At 42.3% G+C, this 22,889-nt stretch overlaps 1 protein-coding gene and 1 long non-coding RNA gene across 5 annotated transcripts in view; one reads left to right on the top strand and one right to left on the bottom strand.

Annotated features, from left to right (window-relative positions):
* Positions 1-22,889, top strand: part of LOC138797802 (uncharacterized) — a 131,503-nt gene that overhangs the window by 29,880 nt on the left and 78,734 nt on the right. The window contains exon 3 of one of the 3 annotated variants that reach the window (XR_011363994.1): positions 4,360-5,074. The exons of the other annotated variants lie outside the window; for them this stretch is intronic. This is a non-coding gene — a long non-coding RNA (uncharacterized lncRNA). Of the gene's footprint in view, positions 1-4,359; positions 5,075-22,889 lie in introns of those variants that run through there. 3 annotated transcript variants of the gene reach the window in all.
* Positions 1-22,889, bottom strand: part of MYOZ2 (myozenin 2) — a 68,204-nt gene that overhangs the window by 15,974 nt on the left and 29,341 nt on the right. For both annotated transcript variants that reach the window (XM_069978449.1, XM_069978448.1), the window contains exon 3: positions 16,312-16,481. In XM_069978449.1, the coding sequence (XP_069834550.1) occupies positions 16,312-16,481 (170 nt within the window). The remainder of the gene's footprint in view (positions 1-16,311; positions 16,482-22,889) is intronic.

Raw genomic sequence — 22,889 nt, forward strand, 5'->3', positions numbered from 1 at the left:
GCAGCCACAATCATTACCATTTGGGGAAACAGGAATCCGACAAGTTGGATTTTAACCTCTCAGACAACCACTTATCACAAGCGTCATAAAAATAACCCGCCAAATGAACATGTTAGTGGGGGAGTCAGACTAGATCACGATTTGCTAAAATAACTACCAAGGACCTTCTTAGGTCTGTATCTATACACATGACCAACCGCTAAAAACATTCATTGAGAATTTCATTCAGTTCCAGCTTAAAGGGTTATCCAGCGCTACAAAAACATGGCCACTTTTCCCCCTCTCTTGTCTCCAGTTCAGGTGTTGTATGCAGTTAAGGTCCATTTACTTCAATGGAACTGAGTTTGAAACCCCACCTAATCTGGAGACAAGAGAGGGGGAAAAGTGGCCATGTTTTTGTAGCGCTGGACAACCCCTTTAAGGGCCAGTTCAAACAGAGCAATAGCGGCGGAATTTTAGCGCTGGATCCATGCTGAAAATTCCACCCATAAAATTGCTGCAGAGCCAATTTCCATTAAGTTCAATAGAAATTCTGCTCTGAAGTGCACACAGTGGAATTTCCGCGTGAAACATTCCGCGGCGGATCCGCTTTCCCCCAGAACAATGGACAAGTTCTTTCTTCCTCTTGCAGAATCTTATAGAAATCAATGTGGCTTTGATTTCCCTCGGTGAGATTTTTCAGCGCAGAATCAGCGCGTAATGCATGCAGAATTTCCGCACAAATTCTATGCAAAATTGTCAAAAAAGAAAAAAAAAAGAATTAAAAAAACAACTTGTCTGTGTCCCACATTTCCGTATGGGACAATCAATCAGTGCGGAAATTCCGCTTGCATTCTGCGCGGAATGCACCCGGAATATGGGAGAATTCTGTACAGATCTGGAGATCAGGGACCCAGCCCCTCTTTTTAGTGCGGATCTGCTTGGCAGCTCACATTGGACTCAGAAAGCTCGAATAAAACACCAGTAAAAATGCCTGTAATTTAAAAACCATCTGTAAATACCAAACTGATTTGCAAGCTGTTTTTTTGTTTTTCACAGTAATATTGATTGTAGTGAAGCAATATGTCAATCAAAAGTTACACTTCCACACAGATGTCATATAGTATGATCAGGTTTTGCATGATAGGCGTAGTACCCATTGTATACTATGCACAGTACACATGACAAGTATGTATGACCGTGTCCTGTTGCTTACTGTAAAGCTGTATCTGCCCATAGTCAGTGGAATCTGTTGTAAAGTCATGGTATGAGGAAGTCAATTACATGCGCTCCTCCTGACAACATGACGTAATCCTGAGATTTTGTGGTTGTGAGTTTCCCAAATAAGTAATAGCTGCAGCCTTCCCCTATTGTCGTCACTTTGTAGAGCCGTAATAGTGGTTATATATTATGTGTGTTGCATAACATTATATAATGCTGTCTGATATAATGCCAACAGAAACCCTCATCATTTTACAAGAGTTCTTTCCATCAAGTTTACAACCATGATAGTTGGTCGTATTGTAGTTGTGTGCAAAAACTTCAATACATCTGAACATGTTAAAGCGAATGTATCAGTAATACATTGCTTTGTGTTTTTTTTATATGTATAGACTGGTGCCGGCGCGGTGATGCTGGGGCAGTGGTCCTTCTTTTAAACTGCCGCTCGGTTCCTGTGCACTGCGCCGGTTTATACCCACTCACCGGCCGGGCTTGAAGCACTGGGGGTGGGCCCGCAGACCCCCAGTGTGATGAAACCATCTCCCCTCTGTGACGTGGCTCCATTAAAATCAATGGAGCCACATTACAGAGGGGAGGGGGTTCTGTCACATTGGGGCCCATGGGCCGCCTCCAGTGCTTCATGCCTGGCCCGTGCTTGGAAGTAAACTGGTGCCTTGCTCGGGAATTGGGCTCCTGAAAAGGGCCCACTGCCCCAGCATCACCGTGCTGGCACCAGTCAATACATATAAAAAAAATACCATAAAATGATACTTGTACATTCACTTTAAAATAAGATAAATCCCAAATAGAGCCTATCATTTCAAAGACCACTTTTGACAGACCAAATACACCATGGGGGAGATTTATTAAACATGGTTTAAAGTGAAACTGGCTTAGTTGCCCCTAGCAACCAATCAGATTCCACCTTTCATTTTTCAAAGAGTCTGTGAGAAATGAAAGGTGGAATCTGATTGGTTGCTAGGGGCAACTGAGCCAGTTTCACTTTACACCATGTTTGATAAATCTCCCCCATAATGTGTGCATATTCTAAAGTATGGTCTAAGGGGTTGGAAATAACACTGAGATGCTATTCTTGGTGTAATGATCACAGTTGGAGAGTGCGTAATCAGGACTGGGAGAGAGGATGGGCCCACATTTACGCCCTTGGTCGTTAAGGGGTTAAACATGAACTGTTACACTTAACGATTATAGGCCAAAATGGCTGGTAATTAGCCAAGCATGGCCGACAATCGTCAGGTGTAATAGTACATTTACTTTTAAAGGGTTATTCCGGCATTAGAAAAACATGGCCACTATCTTTCAGAGACAGCACCGCTCTTGTCTCCAGTTTGGGTGCAGGTTTTGCAACTCAGTTAAATTGAAGTGAATGGAGCTTAATTGCAAACCGCACCTGAACTGGAGACAAGAGTGGTGCTTTAACCCCTTTAACCCCTTAACGACACAGGGCATATATTTACGCCCTGTGGTCGCCTCGGGGACTTCAGAGGGGGGCCGCGCGGCGACCCCGCTCTGAACCGCCACAGTCCTGGGTGTGGCATGTAGCCCGGGACCGCGGCTATTAGCGGGCACGGTCCGATCGACGTGCCTGATAATCAAGCAATCAGATACAGCTGTCAAAGTTGACAGCTGCATTTGATTGCTTGCTGTCCCTCATCCCTGGTGTCTAGTGGGGTGGATGGCCCCCCTGGGACATTGTCCCGGAGGAACGATCCACATATCCTTTGCCGGCCGGGGTCTTCGCCGGCACTGATCCCAGCTCGGCACTCAGTTGCAGCAGCCGAAAGCAATCGAGTGCCGATCTCATTGATCTTTGCTCTATAACTATACAGCATAGATCTCATTGAGAGATCAGTTTGCTTATACTAGAAGTCCCCCAGGGGGAATAACCCTAACCCCAGGGGGGAATAACCCTAACCCCAGGGAGAATAACCCTAACCCCTGGGGGAATAACTCTAACCCCAGGGGGGAATAACCCTAACCCCAGGAGGGAATAACCCTAACCCCAGGGAGAATAACACTAACCCCAGGGGGGCTTCTAGTATATGAGATAAATAAATAAAGTGTCATTAATAATAAAAAAGCCCCCTCCCCTAATAAAAGTTTGAATCACCCCCTTTTCCTATGTTATAAATAAAAAGAAATAAACATGGTTGGTATCACCGCGTGCGTTATCGCCCAAATTATTAATTTATTTAATTCCTGATCTCACAAGGTAAACGGCGTAAGCGTAAAAAAATCCCAAAGTGGAAAATTGCGCATTTTTGGGCGCATCAAATCCAGAAAAATTGTAATAAAAAGCTGCATATGCGCAATCAAGGTACCGATAGAAAGAACACATCATGGCGCAAAAAATGACACCTCACACAGTCCCATAGACCAAAGGATAAAAGCGCTATAAGCCTGGGAATGGAGCGATTTTAAGCAACATATTTATGTTAACAATGGTTTGAATTTTTTACAAGCCATCAGATAAAATAAAAGTTATACATGTTACATATCGTTGTCATCATAACGACTTGAGGAATATATATAACAAGTTAGTTTTACCCCAAGGCGAACAGCGTAAAACCACCCAGATAAACAAAATTCCTTTTTCTTTTTGCAATTTTACCACACATTTATTTTTTTATGGTTTTGCAGTGTTTTTTTTACGAAAAAATTCAGCCTGTCATTGCAAAGTACAATTAGTGGCTCAAAAAATAAGGGCTCATGTAGAGTTCTAGGTGAAAAAATGCAACTGCTATGGCCTTTTAAGCACAAGGAAGGAAAAAACAGAAGTGCAAAAATCGAAATTGGTTTCTGTCTTTAAGGGGTTAAATAAGTTGTAGGCTGCTATAGACCCGTGACCTACAAAAGTATGGAGTCATTTTAAAGATATCAGTGTCCTGGCACAAGGGTAGTGTTATGATGTCAATGATTTATGCTGGAAAAACAAACAAACCACATGGTACAAATAGACAGCTCTATAAAAGTAAAAATAAAAAAAATATAGGGGATCAAAATAAGGTGATTTTAATAAATGATTTTTTTAAGCTTAATTTTTTTTTAATTTTTTTTTTAATGTGGTCAAACATAAAATCTATATATATCTATATAATTCAATTTCAATTCACAGATAATTTTCTCTTGTTTTTGCAGTATAGGGTAATATTACAAAGTACAGTTGCTACCGCAAAAAACGAGCCCTGTGGCTTTGTAGAAAATGAATGCGTTTTGGGCCTTGGAATGCGAGGAGGAAAAAAAAACGAAAACGCAAAAATAAAACTGTCTGGTCCTGAAGGGGTTAGGTAACGATGGCTTCCTCCCGCCACCAGAGACATGCGCCATAAAGCGTACGTGAGGCCAATCAAGTTTAGTCAGCTGATGAAATACAACATGGAATGACCTCTCTTACACTGAGCCATTCTCGGTTTCGCAATGTACCCGGCACTTTATTATTGTACACAGAGTACTGTTAAGTTTCAAGCAAAACATTCAACTTTCTCAGTCTGCAGCCACCTGTGGAGGCAGGAACTAAAGTAAAATATTAACAAGAAAATGAGTCATCTCCTCACCACGTGTAATGGGGCTTTGTACTTAGCTTGTGCCTATGATCCGGCTTTTGTATTCAGCCCACACTGCGCTCTGACCGTGTAGTGTCTATGGAAATTGAACACAACTGCTTGGCGGCACACTCATTCTCTTTCAGGCATAGACCTTTTCATTAAATTGTAGGAGCAGAACTACAGGTCATCGAGATGATGTGTATATAATTCCCGAGGGCAGCGATCAGGTACAGCTGCGGTATATATCAGTGCTGCAAATGACGTCTGCGGTCATGGGAGATAAGAGGCAAATAACCTATAAGACTTTGATAGGAGAGAGGTGCTATTGCTGTTGTCGTGTTGAGACAACATGACACAATAGAACTTAGTTCTATTTAAAAATCTCAAGTCTCCCGATACTTATCAGCTGCTGTATATCCTGCAGGAAGTGGTGTATTATTTCCAGTCTGACACAGTGCTCTCTGCTGCCACCTCTGTCCAAGACAGGAACTGTCCAGAGCAGGAGAGGTTCTTGTCTCTGTCTTGGCAGAGCACTGTGTCAGACTGGAAATAATACACCCCTTCCTGCAGGACATACAGCAGCTGATAAGTACTGGAAGACTTGAGATTTTTAAGCTAATTCATTCAGAGGCATACTCCTGAACTTTACCTCCATCAGATGCCATAATACAGAGATACTTTCCGTATGACATACAGGTGTTCTGTACATACTATGGAACCGCACTCCATGCACCTGTGTACAGCTCACAGGGTGCTCTGAAGACATATAAGATTATAAAGATATGAATATAGGTGTACTGTAATAGCACATATTCGGACATGTTTCATTATGGTAAGGCAGTGTAGTATCCGGTCACCTTGTAGATGCCTTTATTTAAAAAGGATCTTTTGCTAGATAAGTATTCCCACTAAGTTGTCTATTGTTTGTCAGTTTTCCCTCCATTGTCAACTTTGCCTGTTTTTAAGGAAAAGCTAGGTGCTCACGACAGGAAACCATCAGTATTTCCTCATTGTAAAAACTAAGAAGAAGTGTGTGTGTGTGTGTGTGTGTGTGTGGGGGGGGGGGGGGGGGGGATACTCACCTGCTGCAGCTGTGGCTTCCTCCGACTTCTCTGTCTCTCGGGCTTTGTGGAGGGAGGCGAATGCTACCTCCAGCCAGAAAAGTCATTGACAGAGTTGGGAGCCAATGGTTCCTAGTCCTGTTAAACACAGCACTGCATTTAAAGGGGAACTCCAGGTAGAGGTTACAAATTTTTTTAACTTCTGCATAAGCATATAGAATTACTTACCTATCTATCCCAGTTTTAAAACTACCAAAAATTCATTTGTTTTTTTTTTTTTGTTCTTTATTGTGTTTCTGTACTTCCTGGTTTAGCAGTTCCCAGAATGCAGTACTGGTTCCAGAATGCAAAGCTTTCCCTCAGCTGTTCATCGTAGTCTACAGTCTGCAGCAGCTGTATCTGGCCAGTCAGAGATGGTGAATAACTCAGGGGATTGGGGGATCCAGCAAAGCCTCCAGTGACATCACACCCTGCCCCCTGTCTGCATCATCAGCCTGTGCTCAGCAAACACACACAATGTAAGACAGAGGCATGGAAGATTTGTCTCCTAAGGGGGGAGAGCAGTGGGAGCAGGAGACAATGTGGATTGGCACAGTGGCCATTTTATTTCACTTCCTGGATTTCTATCAGCTACCAGTGTGGCAGAACTGTACAGATACGGTAATACATTATAAAGACACATCTATATAACTTTTAATGTACTTTTAATAGGAACATTTTCTCCTTATGTGGAGTTCCTCTTTAAGTGTTTGTACTCTGGATTAGGAGCACAGTTAAAGGGCCAGCATCAGCATCCGGTGGTACTTGCCAGGGTGCTGGCGCTGACCCAGGTTACCAAACAAAGCATCCAGAATTCCGAAGATGTCCAGAATTTCAGATGCCCCGTGATCAAGCTCTATGTGAAGTGTGCATTGGGAAGTAGGAGGAGCCATTGACCACCAGACATTTAGGTATACTAGGCACTTTTGTGGTTTTCTGTGGTCTATCTATACCATGGGTCTCCAAACTGCCTCCAAACGGCCCTCCAGCAAAACTACATTTCCCATCATGCCTTGATAGCCAAATCCAAAGCTTTAGCTGTCCAGGCATGATGGGAGTTGTAGTTTCACAACAGCTGGAGGGCCGCAGTTTGGAGACCCATGATCTATACCATTTCTGCATATCTGTGATATTAATATGTTGTTTTAATACCTTTTGTCGTCTATAAAATTTTTTTCACTAAAGTAATCATTTGAGTCTATAATTTTTCTCAGTGGATACCGTTTTTGTAGGATTTATTCTAACGTGGGTAGCTACATTACGGTGTATATATTTTTGGTCTATATAGGATTTATACATTTTTCAGTTTCATTTCTCAAAGTAAATCTAAATCCTCCTTAGCTTTCTATATAGAGTAGGCAAAGATAAGAAAGCGATGTTAAAAGCAATTAAAGGGTTAACACCAACAGAGTACACACTAATGAGACTAGTGAAGTCATGTGATTCTCTCTTCAGACAATGACTAATATATCTTACGGCAGGAAGTCAATGATGTAATGTCGAGCTATGACTACGGATGTACCGATGGAGCTGTCATAGTCGCCTTCATAGTTGAATGTATGATAAAACAGCATGCTTCAGGCACTGTGTACAGACATAGCGTTCTATAGTATCAGTGAGTGTACAGCACCTAGAAACTCTGTGATGTAACCTGCATCCATCTCATCTGCATTCAGAAGGGAGCTGCTATTCCCATCACTGTGTGACTTCCATTATTACTGTAATTATTCTTATCTCTTTAAAAGGGGCCTCTCACGCCGCACCGAAAAAAACGTCCTTCAAAACTCTCTTTTATGTAGTCATTCAACGTGACAGCCATTACACTTCACTACTGGTGATAATTATCTTCTCTGGTAAATTTTGACAGCAGATGCAATTGCGCTTACTCCTTGACCCAACGTGACAATTGCCCCATTTGACTCCCATAATGCAGGTCTCTTCTATAGAGAATTTCTATTCTTTAGCCGTGGAGAGGCAAAGCGTGCATTACTGCAGTTATACAGAACGTTTTTTACAGTAAAATTTAAAGGGGTTATCCAGTGCTACAAAAACATGGCCACTTTCTTCCAGAGACAGCCCCGCTCTTGTCTCCAGCTTGGGCGGGGTTTTGCTGCTCAGTTCTGTTGAAGTGAATGGAGCTTAATTGCAAACCGGACCTGAACTGGAGACAAGAGTAGTGCTGTCTCTGAAAGAAAGTGGCCAAGTTTTTGTAGCACTGATTAACCCTTTTAAAGAAACTGTTCAGGTTAGTGGGAAAATAGAAGAAAATGTTACAGTGGCTGCTTGTACAATATGGGAGATACTCACCTTTTTGGTGCCAGCAGTGTTGGGGTCCTATGTTTTCATTACTACAACTACGGACATATTGAGACTACAGAAGTCATCACTGGTTGCAATTATCTCACGCTATATACACTGACATCATTGCTGTATATCTAGTGACATAGTAACACAGACTAGTGACTAGTGTTGAGCGATCACTTGAAGGGTTTGTCCAGCGAAAATCTTTTTCTTTCAGATCAACTGATATCAGAAAGTTATATAGATTTGTAATTTACTTCTATTAAAAAATCTCAAGTCTTCCCATACTTATTAGCTGCTGTATGTCATGCAGGAAGTGCTGTTTTATTTTGTCTGATACAGTGCTCTCTGCTGACATCTCTGGCCGAGACAGGAACTCTATCTCGGTTTTCTATGAATCCTCATAGAAAACCTCTCCTGCTCTGGACAGTTCCTGTCTCGGACAGAGATGTCAGCAGAGAGCACTGTGTCAGACTGAAAATAAAACATTTCCTGCATGACATATAGTAGCTAATAAGTATGGGAAGACTTTTTAAAGATTTTTTTAAAGAATTAACTTACAAATCAATATAACTTTCAGACACCAGTTGATTTGAAAGACAAATATTTTTGCTGAACAACCCCTTTAAATGGTTGAGTGCTCATTACTCGAAGTTTTCAGTGCTTAGTGCTCAACTGAAATCAATGGGAGATTTGAGCATTTAATTAAACAGGTGCCCCCTGCTCGGCAGAGTGGAGGGTGTCAAGTTAACTTGTTATATTTTGACATTCAAATTTTTGCATATTTTGTCCCTTGAAGGGATGTTTCAATGAAATATAAAAAAATAAGAGCTAAAAAATTCTATAGGTTTCTGCAAGACACATAAGAACAGTGGTGGTATACCTGCAATTGCCGGCATCCCGCTGAAGTTGTAATGTGTTTTGCAGAAATATATTACATTTTTTAATTCTAATTTTTGTATATTTTATTGAAATATTGCTTAAAGGGATGAAAAATACAAATGAATTGAATGAAAAAAATGCAATAGATAGTTAGCCATACTTACCTGCCTGCGTACTGCACACCTCCCTATGCTCTCGGTTCCAGCCCAGATCCCCCACTCACTGAGGTCCCGCTCAGCCAATCACTGTGCTGTCCCACTGCAGCCAGTGTAAGGCTGAGTGGGGTACCGGAGCTAGCAGTCAATTGGAAGGGTGCAGACTCTATGGGATTATGACATTATACTTGTTCGTATGTATGGGATGATACATGTTCATTGTATACTGGATAGGGTCGGTATGGTGGTATTATGTATGGGATTACAATTGTTCCTTGTATACTGGATATAGTCAGTATAGGGGTACTATGTATGGGATTATACTTGTTCCTTGTACACTGGATATAGTCAGTATGGTGGTACTATGTATGGGACTATACTTGTTCCTTGTATACTGGATAAGGTCAGTATGATGGTACTATGTATGGGACTATACTTGTTCCTTGTATACTGGATAAGGTCAGTATGATGGTACTATGTATGGGATTATACTTGTTCCTTGTATACTGGATAAGGTCAGTATGATGGTACTATGTATGGGATTATACTTGTACCTTGTATACTGGATAAGGTCAGTATGGTGGTACTATGTGTGGGACTATACCTGTTCTTTGTATACTGGATAAGGTCAGTATGTTGGTACTATGTATGGGATTATACTTGTTCCTTGTATACTGGATATGGTCAGTATGATGCTACTAGTAGTTGTACACAATGGAGGCCTGGGCCCTGTACACATTGTCTTATTACAGGCGCGCTTCTTAGGGAACCCTTGGCTGTCTGAGTTGGCGGATCATACAGCTGAGAGGGCGATGGTTTGATTGTAAAGTTAATAGCCTATAACTCCTGTAGTACTAACCCCCCGTAACTCACTGCTAACCACAACCACCATCATCCTCACTGTAACTACCACCATCATCCCACATGATTTGCCCCACAAAGGGGCCCCCTGAGGCTTTGTTGCTGAAGGACCCAAAAAAAACCTGGAGTATCAGTAATATTTAAAAATCCCCCAAGGTGCTCAGTCGAGTATCCAGCTCAATCCAATACCCCGATGCTCCATACTCGCTCATCACTACTACAGACATAACATGCCATTGCTGTAGTGATTTACAGGGGACTATAAGACTGTTGTCAATGGAGCATGAAGAGAATTACAAAGTGAATGTGTGACCATTTGTTACTTCAGGAAAAAAGCAGCTGCCAAAACAGCAGGACAACCGCTTTCATAGCAGAAAACCATGTCTGATGAGCAGATCCAATTAAACAGGAGCATGTATTCCATATCCTAATAACGTTAAAGGGGCTATTCAACATTAGAGAAACATAGCTGCTTTCTTTCTCAAATCCTTTATAATCTCTTGTGGGTCAAGAAGAACCATCAATTCCCACCCAGAGCTCCATGCAATGTAAACCATCCCTCTCAGTTTACTTGCCAAGATGCTCCATTATAGCTAACGTCAAGTAAGTCAATGAACTTTAAAGAGGTATTACAGGGGGAAAAAAATTACTTTCCCCCTACGATAGGGGAAAAGTAGGAGATCACGGGTCTGACCTCTGTCTGACCTCTGTACTCCCCGCCAATCTCTGTATCGGGCCCCGGCTTCTGTGTTATAAATAGAGCCTCAGGGGCAGCATGCGACCTGTGGTTCTATTCATTCCTATGGAGCGACAGAAAGATCCAAGTACACCTAAAGAGCGATATACACTTTCAGTCGGCTCCATAGGAATAACTAAAGCCACGGGTCGCATACTGTACCCACATATCTACTCATAACAGAGCTGGCAGGGCCTGATACGGAGATCAGTGGGGAGGTACAGAAGTCAGACCCCCCACAACCTGTGGATAGGGGAAAAGAGAATTTTTTCTGGAATATCCCTTTAAGGGACACATTACTTTGTATACTGAATTTTATTCCTTTTGCTAAATTAATTGAGATCAATAAAGACTGACATGGTGTCAGTGTGTGGGTGTTGTTTTATCCACTATCTTACAGGTTGTCTAACAGGAACCCCTTTTCTATATGTCCATGGGGGGAGGGGGGGGGCTATTTTATTATAGAGCGGATCCTTCTCTAAGTCAGAACAAATGTCCATTAGAAAGTGCCAGCCAACCCTTATGTGTCTAGCAGAAGCCTGGCCATTTGTGCTAAGCTGACACAACCCTGTTCACACAGGCTGGAATCTTTAAATACAACTAAAAGTTACTCTACTGAATGCTGCCATGAATGGAATTCATCCAATATTTTTATTTTTGTTTTACTTTTGTGTACATCTATATAGACAATATACTGTAGATATCCCACAGAGCTGTAAAATCAGCGGAAATTAAATTTACAACACTGTACAAAAGCAGGAAAGATCCCTGCTGGGAAGAGTTTCTTCTCTTAATGGTAGTTACATTGAATATTTGAAATATAACAAAGACGACCTTAACCAGAAAGAGGAAGAAAATATATTGTCAACTGGGATCCCCATCTGCTGTGTATGTATAAATGTTGGTTAGTACAAGCAGTCACACCTGTCACACCTTTACACCTCTTTGTTCCTCAGGGATAATATTACAACCATGTTCAGAGAAGGAAATATCAGTATAGCTGGTACAAAGTAAAAAACTGTACATACTAAACAGTCTACTTCACTTGGAATCAGTCTTTAAAGGGGATCTGTGATTAGGTTTATTCCACCTTAAAGCTGGGTTCACACACTGTATACTTCAGGCAGTATTTGGTCCTCAAGTCAGGTCCTCATAGCAACCAAAACCAGGAGTGGATTGAAAACACAGAAAGGCTCTGTTCACACAATGTTGAAATTGAGTGGATGGCCGTCATATAACGGTAAATAACTGCCATTATTTCAATATAACAGCCGTTGTTTTAAAATAACAGCAAAAATTTGCCATTAAATGACGGCCATCCACTCAATTACAACATTATGTGAACATAGCCTTTCTGTGTTTTCAATCCACTCCTGGTTTTGGTTGCTATACAGCCTCACAAATACAGCCTCAAATATACATAGTGTGAACCCAGCCTAAATGAGGGCAGCATAAACTAGTGACAAAGAGATCGGTGTATTAGTAACATCATTCTGTTCAGCCGTTCTCCTAATATGCAGGAGAATAGGATTCCTGCCACACCCCTCCCCCACCCTCCAGCTGCTGATTGACAGTTGAATAAGCCTGGAGAACAGAAATGGCTGCACATCACACCCATGGTTGATGCTATATGCACATGTGTACATATGGCAAGTACAGTACCTCCTCTTTCTCCCATTCTGCCTGCTGGTGCATTGGTGAGTAGTAACACCTTGTTCTCATTTGTGTTGCTTGGCGTCCGCCTTCTCTGCCGGCGGTGCCTATTGGGTATAGGGTGGCCCTTGGGGTTTGGTCCTGTGACAGTGGGGTTGCAGGGCCATTCTATGCCCCCCCTACCCTGCTTTTGATTGCTTTGCGGGATTGGCGTCCGCTGACCGGCACAGTGTCGTTTAGTGTAGGTACTCATGTGTATCAGAAGACCTACACGTGGTACATGAGGTAATATGGTTTGATCAAATTATATACTAACTTCTGATGTTAGTTTTTAATGTAGCTGAACAAGTTTTAGTATCAACCATGGGTGCAATGTGCAGCCATTTCTGTTCTCCAGGCTTGTGCTGATTGACCTCACTGCAGCCCCACTGTGCATTTGTCTTCAGTGAAATTAGATGTTCTGCAACTGTCGTGTCCCACCACGGGTGTTGCTATTTGTTGCACCCTTTGCAAAAGTCTGTACTTTCAAGTGTAAAGTGGTAATGTAGCAGTACCAAGGTTTTACCACTAGATGTCGTTATCACAAGTATGTGTACCTAGATATTGCACGGCTGTAGAAGTTAAATAGTTATTGTTTTTTTGTGTGTCACATTGATCTGTACACCAATGAGAGTTCTTTCTTCTTCTTTCCTATCACCTTTGTTTTTACATCTTTCACATGCACTCCTCACCCACTCACAGCACACCTTAGATGTGCTGTAGAAAGGAAGTCACATGGGTAGAGGAAGTGTCGGGTCTTTTGCTTTTAGGCTCTGTAGAGGTAGGACACTCCCTACAGTTACCCTCAAGCAACACTACTAAACACTATGCAGTGTTAAGTCGCTACTAGAGAGGACAAGTCGGGATCATCTCAACCCACGCCGTGGACCAGAGGAACACAGTGCAGGACAGTATCCACAAAAGTAAGGAACTGATCCGGATAGAGCAAAGTTGCTCGAAGCCTATGCATTCTATCTCGCAGTGCAGGTGTCATCAGAGAACTCTGACCACTCTGCTCATCCCAGGTAACAAGGTCTGGGGCTTGTGCCACCCGCTAGGACGGGTCACCCAACACTGGTGGGCAATAGGTGGTACAAAGACCAAAAGAGTGAAAACACAGGCACAAGTATTCTATCTAGTATCTCAAGTATTCTACTTATTCACTTCTGAAGTTCCGGCAGAGCACAGTACTACTTGGGTTGGGACTCTCTCGACATCTTCCTCTCTACTTTTCTGAACTTTCTACCTCTCAGCACGCAACCCAGCCAGCACAACTGTATCTTCTACTCCACTCTCAGAACAGATCTAGCCTATCAAGTATAAAGTACCATATCAAGGCAAAGCTGTATTACCTGCTTCCTATATCAAGTAAACAGATTTTATTTATTGTAACGGGACTCCTTGGTTCTTCATTAAGCACCTACACAGCGGATACACCTTCCTTGGGTCATCTCCCCTTTCTGTGGGTTGCAGTACCAATAGTCCCGGTGGGTCACAACTCCACTCTGGACCACTATGATGATTTGCCAAGGGACCCCCAAACAACTCGGCAGGTCACTGTTCACAGGGGAAAAAGGTATAGCCAACCCACTAAAATAAAAGCGTGTGTTGGTATACCTGTGTGCCCAACCGGCACTGGCGTCACAGCAAATTACCACCGGGCAAGGCTATATCTTGGCCAACCACCAAAGAACTGGTGTCACACCTAACCGTCTGGCAAGTGACCAGCTGCTCCTCCAAACCGGAGGTCACCACACAACAGCTATGGGCGGAAAAATGGTAGGAATGTTGTGGTGGGAGAGGGAGGAGTAGACAGGGTGGGCGGACTGTTATGGAGAGCTGAGGAGAGCAATGCATTCTAGGAATTGTATTCAACTGCTCAGCTAGGACCCCCAAATAAAATGAATTTTGGTGGTTTTAGAACCGGAGAAGACAGGTTAGCAATATTATATTTTTCTGCAGCATGTCACCTAACCTTCTGTTGGAGTGCCCTTTTAAGAACTTGGTAAGATGACACTATGCAGTCCTATAGAGACATCAAGCCTATCAACTATATGCCAGCCTTCTTCGAGCCTCTCTGCTTCCCCCGATAATCCCCTTTGTTTCCTTGGTGAGTCTCCGTGTAGCGGTGGCATTTACTGGTAAATCTCCAATGGTTGTTGTGGTTCCCAAACATCCCATGTAAAGTATTTCTAAGAAGCCAGAAACTTCCAGCAGGCAATTGTTATCCGGGTGGCTAGGAAACTACATTATTATGCATTTCCTTTGTTTCTTAGGAAGTTTAGTATCAGGTCACATCATTGCTTCCCTTGTTTTTTAGAAATCTGTCAGCAACCGTTTGATTTTGAAGAAAGAACCACCAAATATTTTTCCTTTTGACGTCCATTGGGCGTTTATTGGTTATGGACTTTCACGTACAGAAGCTATGATTGCAAAATGTCCAATGCAAACAATACGTTTGCGGCTCCATTGCATGTTATGAGTATGTGTTTGCAAAATCTCAATCAAGACCAATTAGAAGCCCAACAGGATAGAACATAGATTCTCCAATCTCCAGGCCATAAGCTGTACAGACATAGCCACAGTAGGCCGAACATAGCCACTTATTCTAGTAACTGCAGGAGGTGCGAGACATAATGCACAAAATCTTTAATTGTACTATATTTAAAAAAAAAATGCGACCCCCCCCCAAGCTTAAATATACGAATGCATACATAGGCTAGGTTCACACAACGTCCTTTTTTGGCCGTTCGACGGCCGTCTTTGTGGATGTCTGTCATTTTGAAATCAAATAACAGCTGTTATTTTGAAATTATGGACATTATTTTAAAATAACGGAAGTTATTTGACCTCAAATGAGCTATGGGCCTAGGTATTCGTGATATTCCACTATATATAAGGCTTAGCTAATGAAGTCATAAAAAACTGTCTGGGATTGTAGGCGAAGTTTATAGTCAGAATATAAGCTACTGTATATAAGACTGTGTGGTCTTCAGAATTTATGGTGCCATATACTGTACTACATTATGTGCCATACACAATATAAACGGCTGCATATAACAGTCTGTGCGCTATAGAATACAAGCTGCCATATGTATCAGTCTGCACTCTACAGGATACAAGCTGCTGTATATAAAATTCTGTGGTCTACAGGATACAAGCTGCTGTATATAAAAGTCTGTACACAATAGAATACAAGCTGCCATGTATATCAGTCTGCACTCTACAGGATACAAGCTACGGTATATAATAGTCTGTGCTCTACAGAATATAAACTGCTGTATGTAACAGTCTGCGGTCTACAGAATACCAGCTGCTGTATATAACAGTTTGTGGTCTACAGAATATCAGCTGCTGTATATAGAGGTCCATACTCTACAGAATACTAGCTACTGTATATATCAGTCTATGGTCTACAGAATACAGCTGCTGTATATAACAGTCTGTGGTCTACAGAATACCAGCTGCTCTATATAGAGGTCCATACTCTACAGAATACTAGCTGCTGTATATAGAGGTCCATACTCTACAGAATACAACTGCTGTATATAACAGTTTGTTGTCTACACAATATCAGCTGCTGTATATAGCAATCTATGGTCTACAGAATACCAGCTGCTGTATATATCAGTCTATGGTTTACACAATACAGCTGCTGTATATAACAGTCTGTGGTCTACAGAATACCAGCTGCTGTATATATCAGTCTATGGTTTACAGAATACAGCTGCTGTATATAACAGTCTGTGGTCTACAGAATACCAGCTGCTCTATATAGAGGTCCATACTCTACAGACAGGCCGAAAACTTCCACTTACATTGGTCTGTGGCTTCATTTCATAAGGAAAGTTTTCAAAGGTGTACTTGTCAGATCTTCTCTGTCTCATCTTAAATAGTCTTGCTCCCCGGTTGTTGAGAAGAGACAGTTCTTCCAGCATTATGTCTCTAGGTACACTTATCTTTTTTCCTAGGTCAAGGTCATCTGACTCTGAAACATCAAAAACAGACCATTATTTCCTGTGCCAGCAGTGTACACAATTATAGGGCAATGCTCTGTGAGTATCCAGCGCAGGCAATGCTCTGTGAGCTAAGTACCTCAGATGCTGCTTCACAAATATCACTGAATCCTTTCAGATTGCTTAGCTCACAAAGCATTGTCTAGACTGGAGAACACTATAACTTGTTAGCTAGCTAGGTATATATAGATTTGTAGCCTTGTTAACCTTCTGTGGCAGGTAAAATTGATATTCCCACCTCAACTAACATAGCTAAAATTGTAGGGCTCCTTAAAGAGTACCTGTCATAAGGCATATCAAAAGTTATTGATCACAGCGGGTCTCACTGCTGACACCCGCCGAGATGAGGAGATACAGCTGGGGAGAGAGAGCATGACGGACATGCCATACTCTCCCTGGCAGCTCACTAATTCCGACAATGTAGCCCCATAGTCTTACATTGTTGGAATTAGCTGACCAGTAGATATGGTAAGGGAGTGGATGGCACAGCCCTTGCACCTTCTCTCTGGCTATATCTCCTGATTGTGGTGGGTCTCAGCATTTAGGAAACTTGCCTGCTTCTCCTGATATGGTCACTCCCATTCCCTCCCATTGTTGACACGGTTTTGTGTAGGTTACCAACCACCACTCTGCTCTAAAAGCATTGACCCAGCTGGTATGCATATAGCTATAGTTTACATATTTATATATTATACAGTATATATACACTGGGGGAGATTTATCAAACATGGTGTAGAGTGAAACTGGCTCAGTTGCCCCTAGCAACCAATCAGATTCCACCTTTCATTCCTCACAAACTCTTTGAAAAATGAAAGGTGGAATCTGATTTGTTGCTAGGGGCAACTGAGACAGTTTCACTTTACACCATGTATGATAAATCTCCCCGTGTGTTTACCTAATGATTGAACAGTTGCTCAGTTCTACAATTCCCAGAATGCACTGCTTTCCATCACAGTCCTCTCACCCTGCCTACTCCTATCCCCCAGCACACCTACCAGTTCCCTGTCCAGAGCTATTGCAGAACATCTAATTTCACTACAGACTATTGCACAGTGAAGTTGCAGCACCTGCTGCTTCATTCAGCACAAGACAGCATGGTGTAATCACACCTCAGTCTCCCTTAAAGGAGAAGTCCAGCGAAAATTTTTCTTGCCCCCCAAAAGTTATACAAATCACCAATATACACTTATTACGGGAAATGCTTATAAAGTGCTTTTTTCCCTGCACTTACTACTACATCAAGGCTTCACTTCCTGGATAATATGGTGATGTCACTTCCTGGATAACATGGTGATGTCACTTCCTGGATAACATGGTGATGTCACTTCCTGGATAACATGCTGATGTCACGACCCGACTCCCAGAGCTGTGCGGGCTGTGGCTGCTGGAGAGGATGATGGCAGGGGGACATTAAGGGACACAGGGCACTGGAGGGACACTGAGCATCCCCCTGCCATCATCCTCTCCAGCAGCCACAGCCTGCACAGCTCTGGGAGTTGGGTCGTGACATCACCATGTTATCCAGGAAGTGACATCACCATGTTATCCAGGAAGTGACATCACCATGTTATCCAGAAAGTGAAGCCTTGATGCAGTAGTAAGTGCAGGGAAAAAAGCACTTTATAAGCATTTCCCGTAATAAGTGTATATTGGCGATTTGTAACTTTTGGGGGGCAATACGATACTTTAATAAAAAATTTTGCCGGATTTCTCCTTTAATGTCTTTCCTCATTTTTGTTACTCTTTGGAAAATCTGTGGGGTCATTGATACAACTGACTATTCTTATATATCCCAGTAAGCGACAAATGTACAGTAATAGATTACTTGGTATTAGCACATTCTATAGCAATCTCGTCCTGACACGTCTTACGGAAACATCTTACAAAATCAGATTTGTTCTCAAGTCATAATCAATGTCAGTAGAACAGAAAGCCTACACATGCCATCTCTAGCAGAAGCTCCAGCAGATGCCAGACATGTGGTCAGGGTAATATCGTCATCGTGTCTACATGAAGCACCATCACACACGTTTTCGCTGGCACACGGCCCGCCGGAGCAGTCAACACGCTTGTTTTTTTTCCCTAGTGGTTCATTATTGGAAATTAGCAGATGATTTCTCAGAGATGTGGGGCCGGAATAGTCTAGCCTGTGGTCTGTAATAATATTTATTTCCGTGTAACAACCTACTCTCAGTCTAGCATAATATAGTGTCTGAGGGTTTCAGACTTCCTTCTGATCAAACGTCTGAGCCTGGCCGAGCCCGACAGGCAAAAGTTTCTAATGTGTTCTTCGCAGGCCAATAAAAACAAAAACAGCTTAGGTATCCACTTAATAAATGAAATCCTCTTAAGGGTGCCTTCACACCTACCGCATCGCAGTAGAAAATCCGCTGCGGATCCGCAGCGGATTTGACAGTGCGTATTTAATGCTGTGTTCATTCATTTAATTAAATCTGCTGCGGATCCGCAGCGGATTTTCTACTGCGATACGGTAGGTGTGAAGGCACCCTTAAGAGGATTTCATTTATTAAGTGGATACCTAAGCTGTTTTTGTTTTTATTGGCCTGCGAAGAACACGGGGCTGCTAGTGTGTAATATTGGCAAATTTATTTTATTTTTCGATACCTTTGTTTTAAAGGAGAAGATTTTTTTTTCTTTAAAATCAACTAGTGTCAAAAACTTATATAGATTTGTAATTTACTTCTATTTAAAAAAAAAAATCTCATGTTTTCCAGTATTTATCTGCTGCTGTATGTCCTGCAGGAAGTGGTGGATTCTTTTCACTTTGACACATTGCGCTCTGCTGCCACCTCTGTCCGTGTCAGGAACTGTCCAGAGCAGAGAAGGTTTTCTATGGGGATTTGCTACGGCAGAGGTGGCAACAAAGAGCATTGTGTCAGACTGGAAAGAATACACCACTTCCTGCAGAATATACAGCAGCTGATAAGTACTGGAAAAAGTATAACTTTCTGACACAGGTTGATTTAAAAGAAAACATTTTTTGACGGAGTTTCCTTTTATTATGCCATTCAATACTGAACTAAACTATCTTAAAGGGAACCTGTCACCAAGACAATGCTATCTAATCTATTGCCATCATGTTATAGAGCAGGAGGAGCTGAGCAGATTGATATATATTCAATATATCTTGAACCATGTTGATTGAAATCCCTGCTCATTCTGTGATAAGGAGTCCAGTGGGCGGTGTCACTCAATGGACTGGACTCTTTAGCATGGAAACATAAGAGATTTCAATCAATAAATTAAAAGTTATACTAATTCTTTTCCCATTAAGATATATATCAATCCGCTCAGCTTATTCTGCCCTATAACATGATGGCGATACATTAGCATTTTTATGGTGACAGGTTCCCTTTAAATATTTAGCCATTCATTTCATCCCATTATATTAGGCTTTTGCACAGCCACCTGTAAGAGCATTACGATTTCTGCTCCTCCAACCTTTCCATTCTCAGTTCCCTTACAATCAATCAGTCCTACCAAATATATTCCTCTGTTATTGAAAATTTGAGTTTTATTACATATCTGTATTTTAGCCTGTATTGTCTTACATGAGGGAAATATTGTAATTTCACAGTTTCATTTACATTTTTTCTTAGTTACATCCACTTTGGTGGTCTAGAAGATACCACCCACCAGCTGTTGGGAAACACATGAGAACTATGGGGGAGATTTATCAAACATGGTGTAAAGTGAAACAGGCCCCGTTGCCCCTAGCAACCAATCAGATTCCACCTTTCATTCCTCACAGACTCTTTGGAAAATGAAAGGTGGAATCTGATTGGTTGCTAGGGGCAACTGAGCCAGTTTGACTTCACACCATGTTTGATAAATCTCCCCCTGTGTGTTCCACCATATGGAATATCTAAGAAAACTACCTTAGGCTATGTTCCCACTACAGAATGTGTCGGCATAGGGAAAGGTGGCCGTCTAATGACAATGACGGCCACAAATATTTAACATGATTATTATCTGCGGCCGTTAATATCAAAGCTATGTTTGGGTTGTACCCAAGTTTTGATTGGTACTAAAAATCCTGATTTGCACTAATTTGCAGTCCAACTTGTATATGATAAGAAAATGACCCGAACTTATTCAATAGCTGACTACGCTTAGGTCATTGAAATGAATGGGGCCTGTATCTGTCTGAGCAGGGATAACTTAGCATGTCATTTTGTTAGTTTCCCAATGTAACTGTGCCTCAGAGACACATATCGTGGTGTGAAAACTGCATGACACATGTTAGACGGAGAGCAGTTCAGATACCAGAACCCCGCTGGTAACAATGTAAAATATCCATATTCTGTACTGTATCCAGAGAAAGTTGCGGCACACCTTACAAGTCCATCAAACGGGGTTTGTTTCACAAGGGGCAGTACATCATACATGGTGCTACATTGTAGTCTCCTCCCCAGTAACATACCTGATCATTATTTTATATCAGCTAGGTTCATTATTACTGCACATGTATAGTATATGGACAAAGTCCTAGGCATGGTGACAAACAATAACTCACTATCCTTGTAATTATTTACCTTCTACAGGAAGACAGAGAGTCCTATTACTTGGGCCGACTGCCGCCAGATCATTTTAGTAAACGAGTGCTTTTCTGCTAGATTGGCGCTTGTTTACTGGACCGATTAGACGGCCCGATAATTGGGCAGTAAGGGCTGCATGGACATTGTTAGCGATGTCCATGCAGCCCTTGCCCAAACACTTGATACTTTACTTCTCCCGGCTCCAGGTCTTCTCTCCTGTGCTCCGCAGCTTCCTGGTCCCAGCGGCAGCAGCTCCTAAGTGTCTTGTCAGCTGACAGGCCGCTCAGCCAATCACAGGCCTGGACCGCCATGGAGCTGTGGGGTGTCCCACAGTTAAGTGCTTTAGGCACCGGTCAGAAAGTTATCCCTTCAGTGGTAATGAGATGCATTCTTTAGTTTTACCACAGGGTGCAAGTATTGTTTTATGCATTGTTTTATGTTGCACAGCTGTAGTCACCTAAGGGTTACTGTTTTGTACCACATGGTCTGTACCAGCCTGTGAGAGATGCTGTTTTTCCTCTACCTATCCCTGTTCTCTATACACACACACACACACACACACACAACACACAACACCCAGTAGTCTAGAGTGGAGTGTGGTAGTAGACAGACACATATGGAGAACACAAAGACTTTCTTTCTAAAAGCAACACTTCCACTAATGATGCAGTGCTAAACACTAAAGAGAGGACAAGTCAGAGGACACCCCAACTCACACCGTGAACATATCTACACAGTGCAGGACAGTATCCTAAAGCAGAGGAACTAATCTGGATAGAACAAAGCAGCCAAGGGCCTATGTACTCAAACTTGCAGAGCAGGTGACACCAGATAATTTCGGACACTTTGCTCAACTCAGGTAACTAGGACTGGGGCTTGTGTCACCCTGGCAGGACGGGTCTCTCAACACTACAAGGCAGAAGGTGGTATAGCGACAAAGATCGAAAAACGGGCACATGTTCTTTCAAGTATTTTCTTCTCAAGGATTCTTCTTCTTGTAAAGTTCTGGCAGAGCACAGTACTACATTGGGTTGGGACTCTCAAGACAAACTCCTCTCCACTTCTCTAAACTCTCTACTCTTCTCAGAATGTAACCAAGTCAGCACTGCAATTCTACTCACTACCTTAGTATCTCTCAGCACAGATTCAGTGAACACAAATCTGTTCCTCTACGGTCACTATTTATCCTGTATTACCAGAGACTTGCTAGTAAAGGAAAGTTTATTTATTCTACTGGGACTCAGTGATCATTGCACCAGCACCTACACACAAGCTACACTGTCCTTGGGTCATTTCCCCTTTCTGTGGGTGACGGTATTGACAGTCCAGGTGGGTCATATCTCCACATATCTTGGATTGTACATGTATGATCAAAACCAGCTCACCCCTTTGAGGCTATGTTCACACTGCGTATGTTTCCGGCCGTAGTGCGAGCCGCGAATATACGCACGTAGTTTTGAGGTTGATGCGTTAGCTTGAAAGTATACGATATACGGCCGCACAGTGCACACTACGTATGAGCTTACGGCCGGATCGCATACGGCGCCGTGAAAAATGAACAAGAACATTGTTTGAGGACGGAAATGTTGAAACTCACGGCCGTGGATTCCCATGCGGTCCTGTACGGAGTACTTATTAAAGCCAAATTGAACTTGATTTTTCAATCCAAAAGGCTCCGTGTGGTTTACGGGGCTGGGCGAAGATTTCCAAGTAAATGACTTGTTTCAGATCGCTTGGAATCAAGCTAGGGAAGCATAACTGTAATACGGGCGTATGTTCGCGGTTCGTACGCATCCGGCCGCATGTCGATTTTTCCCATGC

This window comes from Dendropsophus ebraccatus, chromosome 7 (genome assembly GCF_027789765.1).
Source record: "Dendropsophus ebraccatus isolate aDenEbr1 chromosome 7, aDenEbr1.pat, whole genome shotgun sequence".
In the NCBI taxonomy this organism is placed as follows: Eukaryota; Metazoa; Chordata; class Amphibia; order Anura; family Hylidae; genus Dendropsophus; species Dendropsophus ebraccatus.